A 16,567-nucleotide genomic window follows, 5' to 3' on the forward strand; every position below is an offset into this window, starting at 1 on the left:
AATGTGGCAGGAAGGCAAAAGGGCTGGACAGCCACCAAAGAAGAAGGTTGAAAAGGAAATGGCCCAGTGGGCAGACAGTGGAGAGGAATCCGAATGAAGGTGGACGGGATTTGTGGGGGACCCGGCAGAAGAACCATGTTTGTTATTAAAAGTCAAGGGAAAATGCATCACTGGATTAGTGGATACTGGAGCATTGTTCTCAATGCTGCCGCGGTCAAAATCCTGTCAATATAACCCCAGTTCAGAGACAGTCACAGTAATGGGAATTGAGGGGACCCAATAAAAATTACCCCTAACTAAGGCAATGGCAGTTCAAGCCAGCAGCAAGTACTTGACCCATCAATTCTTATTGTCTGATGCTTGCCCTCTTCCAATTATAGGGCGGGATCTCTTGAGTAATTTATAAGCCCGCATTGAATTTGATGGTCAAAGCATGAAAGTTATACTGCCTAAAAGCCAAGAGTGTGCTTTCCAAATGATGGCCCTAGGCATCAAGGAAAAACAAAAGGCCCATTGGGAACCTGTGCATCTCCCCATTCACCCTGATGTGTGGGCACGAAAAGACAATCCAGCACGTGCCAGATATGCTGCACCAGTCAAAGTCACCCTAAAACCAGGAACTGCACCCACCCCAGTGAAGCAGTTTCCCTTGAGAGCAGCGGTCCGGAAGGGACTACAGGAATTGATTGACCAGTTTAAAACATATGGATGGCTACATCAAACAACCAGCCCACACAATACCCCCATATTCGGGGTTCCCAAGGAAGGCCGCCCAGGGCAGTACAGATTGGTCCAAGACCTAAGAATAATAAATGAAAAGGTATTGGAGGATGTGCCAGTGGTACCAAATCCACACACTCTACTGACCCGTGTTCCCCTCCAAGCCACAGTGTTCACAGTTCTGGACTTAAAAGATGCATTCTTCTCAATACCATTGCATGAAGACTGCCAGGACCTCTTCGCTTTCCAATGGGATGATTCTGAAGTAGCTTGCAGTTGTCAACTGACCTGGTCTGTGTTGCCCCAAGGATTCATCAGCTCCCCGTCTGAGTTCACTAAGGCACTACAGACAGACATGGCCGACTGGTACGGGTCCAAGAAGCAATCCACCTTATTGATTTATGTGGATGACTTGCTTTTATGCAGTCCAGACATGGAGATATGTGTGACAGAAGGAGTGGAATTGCTGAACTACATCCATGAAAAAGGATACCGAGTATCGAAAGATAAAGTCCAATGGGCCCAAGATACTGTCAAGTACCTGGGGTACTTAATCTCAAAAGAAGGCTGTGTTCTCTCCCCTGAACGTAAGGCAGCAATCTGTGCACTCCCACCACCCCAGAATATGAAGGAGCTACGTACATTCTTGGGACTCACGGGATTCTGTCGACAATGGATTCCCGGATACAGTGAACTGGTGGACCCTCTCTATGGCCTGTTAGGGAAGGAACATTTGGAAGGCAAAGTGGGAGTAATGACGTGGAAATGGGGAAAACAATGCCAATCTGCGTTTGAGAAACTAAAAATTGTCCTCCAACAGGCACCAGCATTGGCACTGCCGGACGGACAAAAACCATACCGTCTCTATGTCTCAGAACGGAAGGGAGTGGCAGCGGGAGTCCTAACCCAAAAGATGGGAATAAAGCAAGTACCTGTGGGATACTCCTCCTCAAAATTAGACCCAGTGGCACAAGGATGGCCGGCCTGCCTTCGAATTGTGGCTGCAACATCCATTCTCCTAAAGAAGGCGGAGAAGATCATGATGGGAGCAAAGGTTGAAGTTTTTGGACCACATGATTTGAAGAGGATATTAGGTGGAGCGGCATCTAAAGTTCTAAGTCCAAGTCGACTAACCCAATATGAACAACAGCTCTTAGTAAGGCCAGATCTGGAACTTCGACCCTGCAATATTCTTAACCCAGCTACGCTTCTGCCTGAACCTGGATCTTTGCAACACGATTGTATCCAGACCATAGACTTAAATCTAAGGCCACAATCTGACCTTACAGATCTCCCAATTCCAGGAAGGGACTTCTACATCGACGGGAGCTCACGTGTAATAGATGGCAAATGGTATGCAGGATATGCAGTATGTGAACATAAACGGGGTCTCCACAAAATTAAACTCCCAGCACATTATTCGGCCCAGATGGTGGAATTAGCAGTAGCAATAACAGCACTTGAAGAATTAAAAGAGGATGAAGGAAACATTTACACAGATTCGAAATATGTGTTCCAAACAGCCCACGCCTTTGCCATGATCTGGAAAGAAAGGGGATTTGTGAAAAGTGGGGGAAAACGTATAGAAAATAACGCCTTAATCAAGAACTTGCTTGAAGCCATATTATTGCCTGCAAAGGTGGCCATCATCCATGTACTAGCACATGGCAGAGAAAAGAACCCAGAGTGGAGAGAGGGGAATAGAATAGCGGATATGGAAGCAAAGGATGCAGCAGGCAATGGAACCAAACCAAGACATGTTATGGCCCTAACATTTTCTCTCCCCATAGTGGAACCAGTATATTCCCCGAAGGAGATGCAATCGGCAAAGGATCAGAATGCCAAAATGTTATCATCTGGGTGGCTATGGATCCCAACAGGACAGATTGTGATTCCACGGACCCTACTTCAACATATTGTCCATGACATGCACCAACGAACCCACTTGGGAGGCAATGCCCTGGGAGACCTCTTAATTAGACAAATTATCGCCCCAGGCCTATATGAGGAAACACGAAGGGCGGTAATCAGATGCGAAGTTTGTGTCCAGGTGAACCCCAGTTCACGACCACCCGCTCCAATGGGAGGAAGACCTTGGGCTTACTATCCCTTCCAGAGACTACAGATAGACTTTGCAGAGTTATCTCCGAAACAGGGTTATAAATATCTGTTTGTAATTGTAGACCAACTTACAGGATGGCCAGAAGCCTTTCCATGTAGACGGGCCACTGCCCTTATGGTTGCAAAGACTCTATTGAAAGAAGTATTTCCTCGATACTCACTTCCAGAAATAATTGAGTCGGATCAAGGGACGCACTTTGTAAGTAAAATTATTGAAGGACTGGAGCAAGCCCTCAGCATCAAATGGACATTACACACTCCATGGCATCCCCAATCATCTGGTCAGGTTGAACGCGTTAACCGAACCCTGAAGACTTTACTGACCAAGATTTGTCGAGAAACTGCACTAAATTGGATCACAGCCCTACCTTTGGCCCTAACAGTCATGCGGAATACGCCTAGAGGAAAAACTAAATTGACCCCCTTTGAGTCCCTTTTCGGACGACCCCCTGTTGGGCCATGGCCCCGGACAGGATCCGTAGAATTGAATCAGATAGTAGGGGACATACAGTTAAAGAAATATGTTGTGGCTTTGCAGTCTATTTTGTCTTCCATTCATAGGTACAATCGGGAATTCCAGAGACTTCCATTGGATGTGGCCATCCACGACTTCCAACCAGGCGATTGGGTACGCATTAAGAAGTGGAAAAAGGAACCACTACAGCCATCGTGGGGGCCTCCAGAGCAGATCGTCCTGGTTACCGAGACAGCTGTAAAGACCTTTGGCAGCCACAAGTGAATGCATGTCTGTCGTGTGAAGAAGACATCGGCTCCAGTGGAAACCAAGGAACCAGAGAAGGGAGTAGCCAAGGACTCCCCACCTTGAGGGGCGAAGGATCAGACGCCTGAAGCAAAGTGGCTCTCGGAGACAGTACCGGGTCTTGGCCTGAAGATAAAGTTGAAAAGGAGGACTTGAATGGGTGGATCATTAACTCCCCGAAATTTAAGAGCAATACCTGTTCCAGTAGCTGGGGATACAAGGCCTAAGATCCCAGTGGCAGTAATTCAAAAGCGACCTCCAATGGGCCAATATAGAAATAGATGTTATATTTGGCATTCTGTGGCCAACACTCATATAGTTTTCCAGAGGCCATATTTTAGCTAAAATGTGGATGATATTAATTAACATTATAATTGGATTGGAAACAGCCCCTGTCCAACGACCCAATAATGTATTTATACAATTAGCACAAGCAATATCCAAGAATTATAATTTAAGTAATTGTTGGATTTGTGGGGGACCAAAAGGCCAGCGAATTTGGTTATGGAAAGGATTTAATATCAATAACTGGTTCAGTAGCTGGTTTCCTAAATTACCCGGGCTACAAGCCATAGTTGCTATGATTGGGTTAATAGCAGCAGGCTGTATTATTTTACCATGTGTAATACCAATACTTATGAGAACTGTAAATAACAGTTTGTCCATGCTCGCAGAAAAGAAGGCCATACAGGTCTATGGAAAGATAATGTATCAACAAGTACATCAACAAGAAGAAGCCATGTGAAAGTAAACTTTCAAAGGCTTCTGAGGGGGTAATTGTGGAAAATGATTTTAATCTTGTTATAAGTTGTTTGTTAGGATGTTAAAAAGAAATAGATGCCCACATCACCCTGAGAGAAATTCCTTGAAGTAGCTCTTGTAGAAAAGCCTGTAGCATCAGGGAAGATGTGTGTGTCAAGGTTGCTTGATTTACTTAGGCATCGCATTCCTATGTTAGAGTAATGGCGCTTATACCCCCACCAACGCCCTAACCTGAAGAAGAGAAAAACAACACCATATAAGGAAAATGGAAACTTAACAGGGGTCTTCCATGAGGGGAGAACGAAACTACACGTATGGGATTTCTTGTAAATGGGCTGATTTCGGGGAAATGGGCATGGGCATATGTTGTACTTTCTATATGTAACCTTCCTGTGAGTAAAAAGGCTGGCTGCGCCCAGCCCAAGCAGAATCGGCCTGGCTGTTTCTCCTCTTGCAAGAGTACTAATAAACTTGGCATATTTTACCTTACTTGTTTCATTGTTCCTGGGTTTATTGGAACCTTGTGATCTGGGAGCGAGCCTTAGCCTATCAATATTCAAATATTGAGGCGTTATTGTTATTGTTGTTAACAATGTCACTCCAGTCTGGGGTGTCGCCACCTCTCCTCCAGTCCCTATCGCCGCTATTGGCACAGGGGGACCCACTGGCCCATCACTCACCATCTGGGTAGAGTCAGGGCGGGTCTCAAGAGCGTCAAGCCTCGCTAAACTCAAAGCAAGGATATTACTGTTAGCCCCTTGCCGCTGCCCCACATTTGAGCCGCCTGGAGCCTTTGCTTTTGTTCGCTTTGGCCTGGTAGCCCCCCCAGTGGAAGTCCCCGGAGTGGCTTCCTGCTCTGAAACAGGCCGTGATAACCCAGGAGCCGGGGTTGGTGTCACCCTCCCCCGCTGTCATTCTTAGCAAAGGCAGGTGGTTTTCAGGATTATGCAGGGGACTTTAGGGTCCGCTGCATGTTGGCAGGGTGGGCTAGGGAGCATCCTGCCATCCCTGATTCCCGTCGACCTATTTCAGTCGACATTTTAATAGCCTTGAGTGGCCAGTGGGACGAACTTTGCTCCTCCAACTATGAAGCCTCCCTATTTCAGGCAGTGGCCCTCACACTGTGCCTACCCTCTGCCCAGTGCGGGCTTTACAAGCATTTTTGGCAGATAGGGGACCGGGGGATGGATATTTATTTACCCATGCAAGTGAGGTTCCCCTCACAAAATACCAGTTTTGGGCATTAACAAAGCAAGCATTGCATAAGCTGGGGTTTGACCCCTCACAGTTTGGAACCCATTCATTCAGAATTGGAGCTGCTTCTACGGCAGCAGGTCTTGGTTTTCCCCAAACAAGAGTACAGGCAGTTGGACGTTGGTCCTCTGGTGCCTTTAAGGGCTACATTCACCCCTTTTGGAGGGCTTGGGAATGCGGAAGCCTAATAAGTTTTATTTGTTTTGACAGGTTGCTGGATGGGGAGGGAGCAGACGCGCATCCTCATATGCGGCCACAGCATGATCTTCTGGGCAGCCCAGAGGGCAGCGAGGTCGAGCATGGGCTCGCAGCTCGGCCTCAGTCATTGGGCTACGGTACAGTGGCTGGGCCGGCGAGGAATGCGTTGGAAGGGGCTCCTACCCACTCTGTTCCAGCAGGATGTAGTGCGGACAACCCCGCACGTGGTGGTCATTCACCTGGGTGGTAATGACCTTGGTTTGCTGCAGGGCAAGGCCCTCAGGGTTCAGGTATGTAAGGACATGCAGGTGATAAGGCAAAGGTGGCCTTCGGTACGTCTGCTATGGTCAGACTTGCTCCCACATAGGGTGTGGCATGGGGTATGGAATCCATGGGCGCTCGATAGAGCACGGAAGAAGGTCAACCGGCATATTCGGTTGGCTCTTCTTGGGCACGGGGATTTAGCCATTCCGCATCCCCATATTCAGCATTCAGAGGTTGAACTATACAGGGCCGATGGCGTTCACCTGTCTGATGCAGGTAACAACTTCTTCCTGAAAGACCTGCAGAGGTGTCTGCGAGAGGTTCTTCTCAGCAGTGGGGTAAAGGGGGACTAAATAGAGATTTGTCCCCCTTTTTGTGGCGGGAAGGTGCGGGAAGGGAAATAGGTAAGGACAGCTAGGTGGCCCCCTTAGGCACCTTTGGAGGTGATTGGCGGTTTCGGAGGCCTGTCTGTCAGAGCTTTCCGGCTTGAGGGCAGGATATGGGCTGCCTCTGGGGCCAACTTATCTCATCTACCCAAGGGTTATCCGGCCCCGGGTGGGGATGACGTAGGAAGGCCCCCCTACTCACCTACTAGGTGTGGCCTGGGTAAAGGTAAGCACATGGGCTTGCCCTTCCTCCTGCAGGGGCTGGTTGCCCGAGAGCTGTGTGGCAAGATACTTGCTTATAGACAGTTCCCGCACCTAGGTTTTCCTTCTGCAGGTCACTTTAAATTGGGTTTATGTTTAATGTAATTTAATCAAGTGGTCCTTGTTCAACCCAAGCTGATGTCTCTGTGTTTTATTTCGCCCCTTGACTGCAACTGTTTTATCACAGGTAATGTTGCAAAGCACATGGCTGCACTACTTAGATAGAGACAAAACCCACTCCAATGAATGTAAGAATGTGATGCTGGCTATCCACTACAGCCTGTACTTAAAATGCTTCCCATATGATGCATCTAAGGCACATCCATCCAATCACCAAGTACTGACACAATAACTACTGTTTTGGACTGGTAGCGTGGTGAGGTCAGATCTTGTGTTCTGTGGCTGAATAGTTGGATTTGGGTCATTGAGTCAGCATTGTTTCCTTCTTTTGGGAAATTTTATTTTATTTGTCACAACAGCACTGGAGATGTACAACAGGTTTGTATACCATTACTTTATTAGCCTAAATCATGGTGGCTCCTCTTTTGTAATCAATGCCTAATCCTCAGTTGGGCCTTCAGTTCTTATGCCTGAGCTCAGCACTTCACACACAGCAAAGCCTCACATATACTCGTGCCTATGAAGAGTTTCAAATATACATTACAAACCTGTGCATAGAGCACCACCGTGAGTAATGGTGCCCAACATTCTATTGAAAATATTCATATATGCCTTCTCAGTAAAGCTAGCCAATAGCTAATTGCCTTGAAACATGGCTCCAAGTGGAATATTCAGTCTCTAACTTATTGGAGGAAATTAATATTTTAAATAGTCTCTGATGGACAATTTACTTGATTTACTTCCTTGAGCACTTTAAGCAAGAGTGTCCAAAGTACAGCTCTTGAGCCAGCTGCTGCCTGGAGACATTGCAGTGTAGTTTGGCAATGGTCCATTTTGGATAAACGTGGGCTAGAGATGGAGTAAGGCCAGCGCGATTTTGTTTTTAATTGGCCAAGGTAATGTGTCATTTGTTTACTCTCTCCAACAAAGTCTGTTACCTTATCAAAGGTCATTTGGGTAGCAAATATCTATCTGCTCACCCTCTTGTAGATGTGGATACTAAATTATATCTTGTTTTGATGAAACTTCAGATGCTGACTCATTTGATCACCTTTGTTCCCTGGTTGGATAAACAACTCAGGATAAACAACTCAGATGATGCTATGTCTTCATTTCCATCATAATCACAGCACAAACTAACACCGTGCCTCTTTCACCTCTGCTCTTCTTTATTACAGATGAGGACAGTGCTGATGTGACTGAAGCTTTCATTACTAATAATCAGAATACCAAAGGTGAACAGAAGAAGAATGAAGGTAAACAGACAAACCTCTAGAATTGAAGACATTGTCTGCAATTAAGTATGTTAATGCTAGCGATGTGCATGGTAAGTGCAGTGCGATTTGGTGAGTGTCAAAGGTTTCTTTTCAGATTTTGTAGCATACGTAGAAAGCTATTACCTCTTGCTCAAAACTAGTCTCCTAAACAGCCAGTGCATTTAGATGTCAACATATAGGATGGACAAAGCATATGAATCATTTTTAAATACCATATGCACCAGAGTGTTGGTGGGGATTTTAACTAGGATTGATAGAGGACAGGCTGACTGTGGCCGTGCTTCTGAAAGAGTGAGATGGAGCTCCAGAAGGCAGGGATAGGCAAACCTTGAAGTGTGACCCTCCAGATGTTGTTGGGCTTCCTATTTGCCTCAGCCAGCATGGCCAATGGGAAGGGATGATGGGAGCTGGAGTCCAGCAATGTCTGGAGGGCAAAAGGTTCCCCATCCCTGCTTTAGGGAAACACAGTATTGAAGAAGAAGCTTCTCTCTGTCCCATTTCAGATCAGCAGTTTCCTATCTAGCCAAGACTGATGGATTGAACCTGCCTACTAACTATTCCTGGAGTTTACCTGGTATATCTCCATACACCTGGAGGTTGAACTGCAGGTGGCTCAGCCTATAGATACTGGGAAGATACAGCCTCTTATAGCCCTTATTATTTGCAGTGCTCCCATAGATATGTACAGGCATCTTTAGTCAAAATGAATGGCTGTGATTTGTCACCAGAATTTTGAATTGATTGCATACTCACTCTGTATTGCAAAGTAAGCATACTTGCTGAGATCAAGGCAGATTTATTTATTTATTTATTGCACTTGTATACCGCCCCATAGCCGAAGCTCTCTGGGCGGTTTACAGCAATCAAAAACATTAAAACAAATACACAATTTAAAAACATATTTTAAAAACAATTTAAAACACAATTTTAAAATTCAAAACAATATAAAAACAATTTAAAAACACATGCTAAAATGCCTGGGAGAAGAGGAAAGTCTTGACCTGGCACCAAAAAGATAACAGTGTTGGCGCCAGGCACACCTTGTCAAGGAGATCATTCCATAATTTGGGGGCCACCACTGAGAAGGCCCTCTCCCTTGTTGCCACCCTCCGAGCTTCCCTTGGAGTAGGCACCCGGAGGAGGGCCTTTGATCTTGAACGTAGTGTACGGGTGGGTTCGTATCGGGAGAGGCATTCCATCAGTTATTGTGGTCCCAAGCCGTGTAAGGCTTTATAGGTCAAAACCAGCACCTTGAATCGAGCTCGGAAACATACAGGCACCCAATGCAAGCGGGCCAGAATCAGTTTTATATGTTCGGACGGTCTGGTCCCTGTTACCAATCTGGCCGCTGCATTTTGCACAAGCTACAGTTTCCGAACTGTCTTCAAAGGCAGCCACACGTAGAGTGCATTGCAGTAATCTGATTTGGAGGTTACCAGAGCATGGACAACTGAAGCCAGGTTATTCCTGTCCAGATAGGGACATAGATGGGCCACCAACCAAAGTTGGTAGAAGGCACTCTGTGCCACCGAGGCTACCTGAGCCTCAAGTGATAGAGATGGTTCTAGGAGAACCCCCAAGCTACGAACCTGCTCTTTCAGTGGGCGTGCAACCCCATCCAGAACAGGCTGGACATCCACCATCTGGTCAGAAGAACCACCCACTAACAGCATCTCAGTCTTGTCTGGATTGAGCCTCAGTTTATTAGCCCTCATCCAGTCCATTGTCGCAGCCACGCACTGGTTCAGCACATTGACAGCCTCACCTGAAGAAGATGAAAAGGAGAAATAGAGCTGTGTGTCATCAGCAAACTGATGGCAACGCACTCCAAAGCTCCGGATCACCGCACCCAATGGTTTCATGTAGATGTTGAACAGCATGGGGGACGGAACTGACCCCTGTGGAACCCCATACTGGAGAGTCCAGGGTGCCGAGTAATGTTCCCCAAGCACCACCTTCTGGAGGCGACCTGGCAAGTAGGAGTGGAACCACTGCAATGCAGTACCTCCCACTCCCAACTCAGCCAGTCTCCCCAGAAGGATACCATGGTCGATGGTATCGAAAGCCGCTGAGAGATCAAGGAGAATCAACAGAGTCACACTCCGTCTGTCTCTCTCCTGACAAAGGTCATCATACAGGGCAACCAAGGCTGTTTCCGTGCCAAAACCAGGCCTGAAACCCGACTGAAATGGATCCAGATAATCGGTCTCATCCAAGAGTGACTGGAGCTGGCCCGCAACCACTCGTTCCAGGACCTTGCCCAGGAATGGAACATTTGGCCATTAGTTATTAAGATTTTCTGGGTCCAGGGAGGGCCTCTTCAGGAGTGGTCTCACTACCGCCTCTTTCAGGCAGCCAGGGACCACCCCCTCTCGCAGAGAGGCATTAATCACCTCCCTGGCACAGCCAGCTGTTCCATCCCTGTTAGCTTTTATTAGCCAAGAAGGGCAAGGATACAGCACAGAAGTGGTTGCACGAACCTGTCCAAGCACCTTGTCAGCGTCCTCAAGCTGCACCAACTGAAACTCATCCAAGAAATCAGGACAAGGCTGTGCTCTGGATACCTCGCTTGATTCACCTGCTATAACACTGGAGTCTAAGTCCTGGCGGATGCTAAAGATTTTATCCTGGAAGTACCAACACAGGATTTTCCCCAACACAGGATTTTATTGTCAGTGGACACATGGCATGCAAACCCTGTCTGCAGCTGCTGCCACCAGGTACACTTCCCTTCCCTGGCCCATCGAGCCCATCCAAACTTACGCCTACAGGTCGCAATAAAAATATAAAACATGAATAGAAAATTTCATTCTGCCCTGTGCACAAGGTCTCTTGGTTTCATAAGGTCATAAGGAGAATCCTGCTGGACCAGAACAAGATCCAGTGAATGACCAGGTGCCTTTGGGAAGCCTGCAATGCCCTTGTCCTGCTGCTACTTCTCAGCAGCTGGTATTTAGTAACATGCTGTATGTGAACATGGAGGCTCCATCGTAACTGACAGCCACTGAAGGACCATTTCCTGCATGAATCCCCTTTTAAAGTAGGGACCGATGAATCTGTCACTTGTGCATGTTTTTACTCATTCTATTTTGTTTCTGCATTAATTTGTAATTTTTGTTATATCTCTCAAAATGCATATTTAAATTCTATTTAATGTTAAATACATATAAATATTAAACACATTTTAATATGTATTTAAATGTGCAGTTTCTTTCAAAATATCTAAATGTGAATTTTGATGCATTTAAACTGCAAAAACAGTTACAGTTGGAAATCTGAGAAATTGCTAAATTCTGTTCCATTGTTTTGATGTACAGATCAGGTAACAGGAAAGGAAATAAATGGTAGGGAAAGTTTCACCTGCTAAATTGTTGTGTCAGGCTATTGCTAAAGCCACAGCAGCAGGGTTGAGGCAGAGGTGATGACCTTACCATTTTGTTTTACTCATATTCAATTACCCTAAGTAGAAGCGGGGGATAAATTTAATTCAGTTCATGTTTAAAGCTGAATCTATCAAATTTACACTTTCTGAAATGACACGAGAACCAAAACACAGCCAGTCTTTTAAATATGCACATATATAAATTTTGTGATGCAGTTCTCCAACCAAAGAATGTTTACAAAAATGCATTTATTAGGGGAAAGTGCATAAAAATGAATATATTAGTGAAAATAACATACAAAAATGCATTATATTGCTTGCAAAAATCTGTACATTAGTCAAAGCTGCATACAAAACTGTGTGTTAGGAGAAATTTGCACTAGAATGCTGAAGAATTTTCATGAGGATTTTTTTTTAAAATCACAAATTGTTGCACAAATGTGGACCAGCGAGTATAAGATTTAAAAATGAGAGTTAAATGGAATCGATCCTTCCATCCCTAACCTAACTAATGTGGAAATCACTCCCTCCCTTCAAGAGAGTGTGTGGGGAGGCAGTGTTGAGCCTAGCTCAAGATGAAAGGTTGGGCATTAAGATGTCTGCATGTATGATCCATATGCTGCATCCAGAGGCAAAGAGCATAGGAGGGGAGTTTGGCCTATTTAAAGCTGTCCCTGCCCTATGCTGGCTCAGTTTATTTGTTCAGCACCTGCCCACTCACCTTGCACATACAGTACTTGCATAGTCTGGTTGTGTAATGCATCAAGTAGGAATTCTTGTCTCAGGGCAGTCATTTTTTCTTCTATTCTCTACTGCCTGATCCGTAAGAAGTTGGCAGATAGTGCTAGGTATCTTAACTAGGATAGGACAATTGGTCACAATGGCAGGTAAGTTTGGAAAGAACTAGGTCACTGTAACTGGCGAGAATCCAGGATTCTTGAGACTTGCCATTCAGGGAAATGGGACATGGCATCAGGAACTGGAACCCCTTGGAGTCCATTTTCTCTTGAATCTCTCTTTCTCCATACTGCTTTCACCCTTGTGTGGTTTCAGACCAATGATTGCAAACTAAAAGCTGGTGGTGGGGTGTTTCAGGGAAAAACAGGCTTTAAGTGGAAGGGTGAAACACTTCTTTCTGCACTGGTCCTTTCCACATCAAAGCATCCTCTCCAGCAGATGCTCTGCAAAGGAGAGAGGGCCACTGGGGCTTCGTTAGATGTGCTTGCAGTGAAATATATGTGGTTTGCCCCAACTAATGCAGCTTTTCAGCTAACGTAATTGTTCCCTAGCACTGAAAAATTACCATTTCTATTTCACTCCTGATAAATGCCAAGCACCTTTGAATAATAAACTTTAAAACATGTAATTAGAGGACTAATAAATCTTGCCTTAATGAGAAACAGCTGGTTTGATATGTTGTGCCTTCAGGGTTTTCTTATGCTTGGCACACAATTTTGGGACATCCAACATTAATTATATTTTAAAAGAGTAAAAGTAACAGAAAGCCTTGGACAAAGCTCATATTTGCTCCCTGCTTAACTTTTTAATTAACTTTCCACTTAATAGTTTAATATTAAGAAATGGCTCTTGAATACCGTTTTAGGTCATGGAGCAGTTCTGCCATCTATTACTAACTGTGCCAACAGACCTTGCTTTCCTGGAGCTGTCTGCATTGACCGTAAGCCTCCAAATACGGGATACTTCTGTGGCCGATGTCCAACAGGTCTCTCTGGAAATGGACGAGTCTGTACAAGAACATTGAGAGCAGGTACCTGTCTTTCATTTGGGGTGTTAAAGATTTAGCATTAGTCTAAATAAATTGGACATCAGGAGGTCGACTTTGTAATATACATTGGTGTTATATGACAATGTAAAATGCCAACATTTTAATCAATCAGTAAAAGCAAAGGAGCATCAGAAGCTGCTGTATACCAAGTAAGACTATCTGTCCATCCAGCCCAGTACTGTATACTTTGACAGGCAGTGGCTCTCTGGGGTCTTGGGCAAATGACTTTCTGCATGTTTTTTTTTAACTGGAGATGCTGGGGACTGGACCAGGGAAACTTCTACAAGGAGTGCATGGACTCAGCTGTCAAGCTATAGCCCCTTTATAGCAGTTGTGCTCGAAATCAAAGAATCATTTTCAAATCAGAGCTACAAAACAGCTTCCAGTTTGTAACACCCACAAGCTAGTTCATGGTTTGTACTTAGGACTGACCCATGTCAAGATCGAAATGTGTAGGAAATACTGACCCAGTGGGGAGAGCTCCTGCCAATGTGCTTGCACTTGCTGAAGACTATTCTTTTAGATCGAGACAGAATTTTAAAATCTGGCATAAATTCTTCCTCTAGCAGAATCAAGCTGCAAGTATAGGAAAATGCTCTGTGGATCTCCTGCCTACCAGTACTTCTTGTGGATTGAGGCAATTGATTGAGAAGTAGGCTTAGAACAATGGTTCCCAATTCCCACCCACCCCCGAGACCTATTGAAAAGTGCTGATGGTGTTGGCAGACCACTTAACATTTGCATTTCATAGAATTCAGATTGCAATACAATAAAATACTATATACGAAATAAAAGAAGTAACAGGCATGCAATGAAAAATCAATATGAATATATAATATGGACATGCTGCAGACCATCCAAAAGAAACTTACGGACCACTGGTGATCCGCAGACCACAATTTGGGAACCCCTGGCTTAGAATATTAGAATATCAATTCATATGTATTCCTTGTTTAAACAAATAAGCAGTCTACATTCAGTTTGCAAATATGACATGGCTAGTTTGAAATGTGGTGCTGGGGGAGAGCTTTGCGCATACCATGGACTGCGAAAAAGACCAATAATTGGGTGTTAGAACAAATTCAACCAGAACTGTCACTAGAAGCTAAAATGATGAAGCTGAGGTTATCATACTTTGGACACATCATGAGAAGACATGATTCACTAGAAAAGACAATAATGCTGGGAAAAACAGAATGGAGTAGAAAAAGAGGAAGGCCAAACAAGAGATGGATTGATTCCATAAAGGAAGCCACATACCTGAATTTACAAGATCTGAACAGGGTGGTTCATGAGAGATGCTCTTGGAGGTCACTGATTCATAGGGTCGCCATAAGTCGACTTGAGGGCACATAACAACAACAGTTTCTTATTCATTCTGAGGAAAACACAGTATTTGCTACTGCTACTCTACCCTCTTTCCTTGTCTCTTTCCATGGTTTTCAAGATATCACTATACCAAGGTCACACATTGTGAAGAAGCAGTTCCTGCATCCAGTGACAGGGCAACTGGTAATTAAAATGTTCAGACTACCTCTCAGCGGTTGCACAAGGTCTGCCTCTAGATGTTTTCAAACATCAGTTCTTTTATTAATTTCTATATTTGGATTATGAAGAGTGCTGTGAGGTAGAGAAAGAAATGAAACTCAGGTCATGGCAGATTTGGCACATGGTCTCAAAAAAGCGTTCAAAATATTATCAATCAAGCAATTTTGTTTTCTAGCTTTTTAAAAATATTCTCACAATTCTTCATAGCCTCTTAAAGGACAATCAGGATAAATTCTACTTTCCCTCCAAACTGTGCCTAAAACAACTTCATGAGAAAGCTTGTCATTTATTTATTTAGAATTCTGGTTGTATTTAATTATTTGTCCACATTTGTCTTATGACCTTTTTGCAGAGGAGCACTCATTGCTGTGCACCATGATCAATATTATTTTAGCATATTAATACCAAATACCAAAGATAGCATAAATGAACAGACTTGAACTGAAACCGATAGACTTCCAAAAACTGGCTCCCAGTGATTTAGTCAATGGTTTCTGATGGTTTTTCAGAGATGAGACTTTTCAGTAAATAGGGCCTCTTGGATGGACAGTTCCCTATAATGAACATGGTTCTCCTAGGAGCATTTTATTTGAGCAGAAAGAAACATCAGTCAGGCCATTCCTCTTTCTGAGTAGAGCAAAGATGTAATTCTAAATGAGAAAAAGGCCATGAGTAGGGCATATATATCATTTGGAACTATAATTTGAATTCCTTATTCCTCCAGAGGAACAGATGAATACAGGTGTATTTTTAAAATATTTTTATCCTTGCCAAATTTTAGCAAAGAGTGGGAAACTAGATGCTCTTCATTTGTGTAGGAAATAAAGTCAAACCATATTGCTAAAAATGGATTTTGAGTGGTCTGTCCTCTGGATACTTTTAATTTATGAGATTCCCCCCCCTTCCAGGGCTATTTGCCAGACTTTCAAATACCAATAATCTAAATTTTAAAGATTTAATGTCTTCCAAAACATTTTTATTGTGACCGTGCTGCTGTTATATGCATGACCAATTCTTTATTTTTTATGTCTCTATCCAACCAATTTGTGAAGTAATAAATGTTAGAATTTTCCTGAATGTGTGCTAAAGTCTACAAGTGAAGTGTGATTATAGAGACAGTAGATGCAGTCCTTTGTTCTTGCTTCCTTATTCTTTGTTTCGGGAAGTAGATAATTATTAGCAGTGTTCTTACTAGGTCTTTTCAAACCTTTTCCATGTGTGGAGCAAATGCTCAGTGTTCCAATTGTGTGGTTGTACCTAGATGTGTACAGGCTAGGCTTAAGTTGAAGTACTTTATATAACCTGATGATTAAAATAGATGAAATGGAAGAAAAGGGAAATTAAATTTACATGCATGAAGAACTATGATTATTTGAATAATAGTTCTGCTCTATTGAAGCATACTCTTCCAGTCCCTAAACAAAGACCTTCTTTAACTAGTAAGATTCCATGTGACATTTAAAATATTTCAGCAAAAATGAGCTTCTCGATGGCTCACACTTTTTTTTCTTATTAGATGGTTTTGATTCAATTGTCATGATTTAAGGATTAAGAGACAAGCATTTCTTTATACAAAAATTGCCCATCTTAACCAAAGTGTTTTTGTACTGGTGGGGAAAGAACAAGCTTTTTTTCTCAACAGGAAATTGTGTTTTTTAAGAAAGCATCTGGGAAGACGAAAAACATTCTGATTTATTGTAACCAAGTGTTTTATTGATAGGGGTTAAA

General features: G+C 43.8%; 1 protein-coding gene across 10 annotated transcripts in view; it reads left to right on the top strand.

The window, feature by feature from the left end:
• LOC133376541 (neurogenic locus notch homolog protein 1-like) overlaps positions 1-16,567 on the top strand; it is a 231,175-nt gene that overhangs the window by 19,896 nt on the left and 194,712 nt on the right. For 9 of the 10 annotated variants that reach the window (XR_009760513.1, XR_009760514.1, XM_061608888.1 and 6 more), the window contains 2 exons: positions 8,025-8,102; positions 13,109-13,273. Coding sequence is in view for 8 of the 10 variants with exons in the window: in XM_061608888.1 (XP_061464872.1) it covers positions 8,025-8,102; positions 13,109-13,273 (243 nt within the window). In the remaining 2 variants the exon portion in view is untranslated. The remainder of the gene's footprint in view (positions 1-8,024; positions 8,103-13,108; positions 13,274-16,567) is intronic. The other variant, XM_061608884.1, reaches the window with a different exon arrangement.

The sequence above is a fragment of the Rhineura floridana genome, chromosome 2 (genome assembly GCF_030035675.1).
Source record: "Rhineura floridana isolate rRhiFlo1 chromosome 2, rRhiFlo1.hap2, whole genome shotgun sequence".
Lineage (NCBI taxonomy): Eukaryota > Metazoa > Chordata > Lepidosauria > Squamata > Rhineuridae > Rhineura > Rhineura floridana.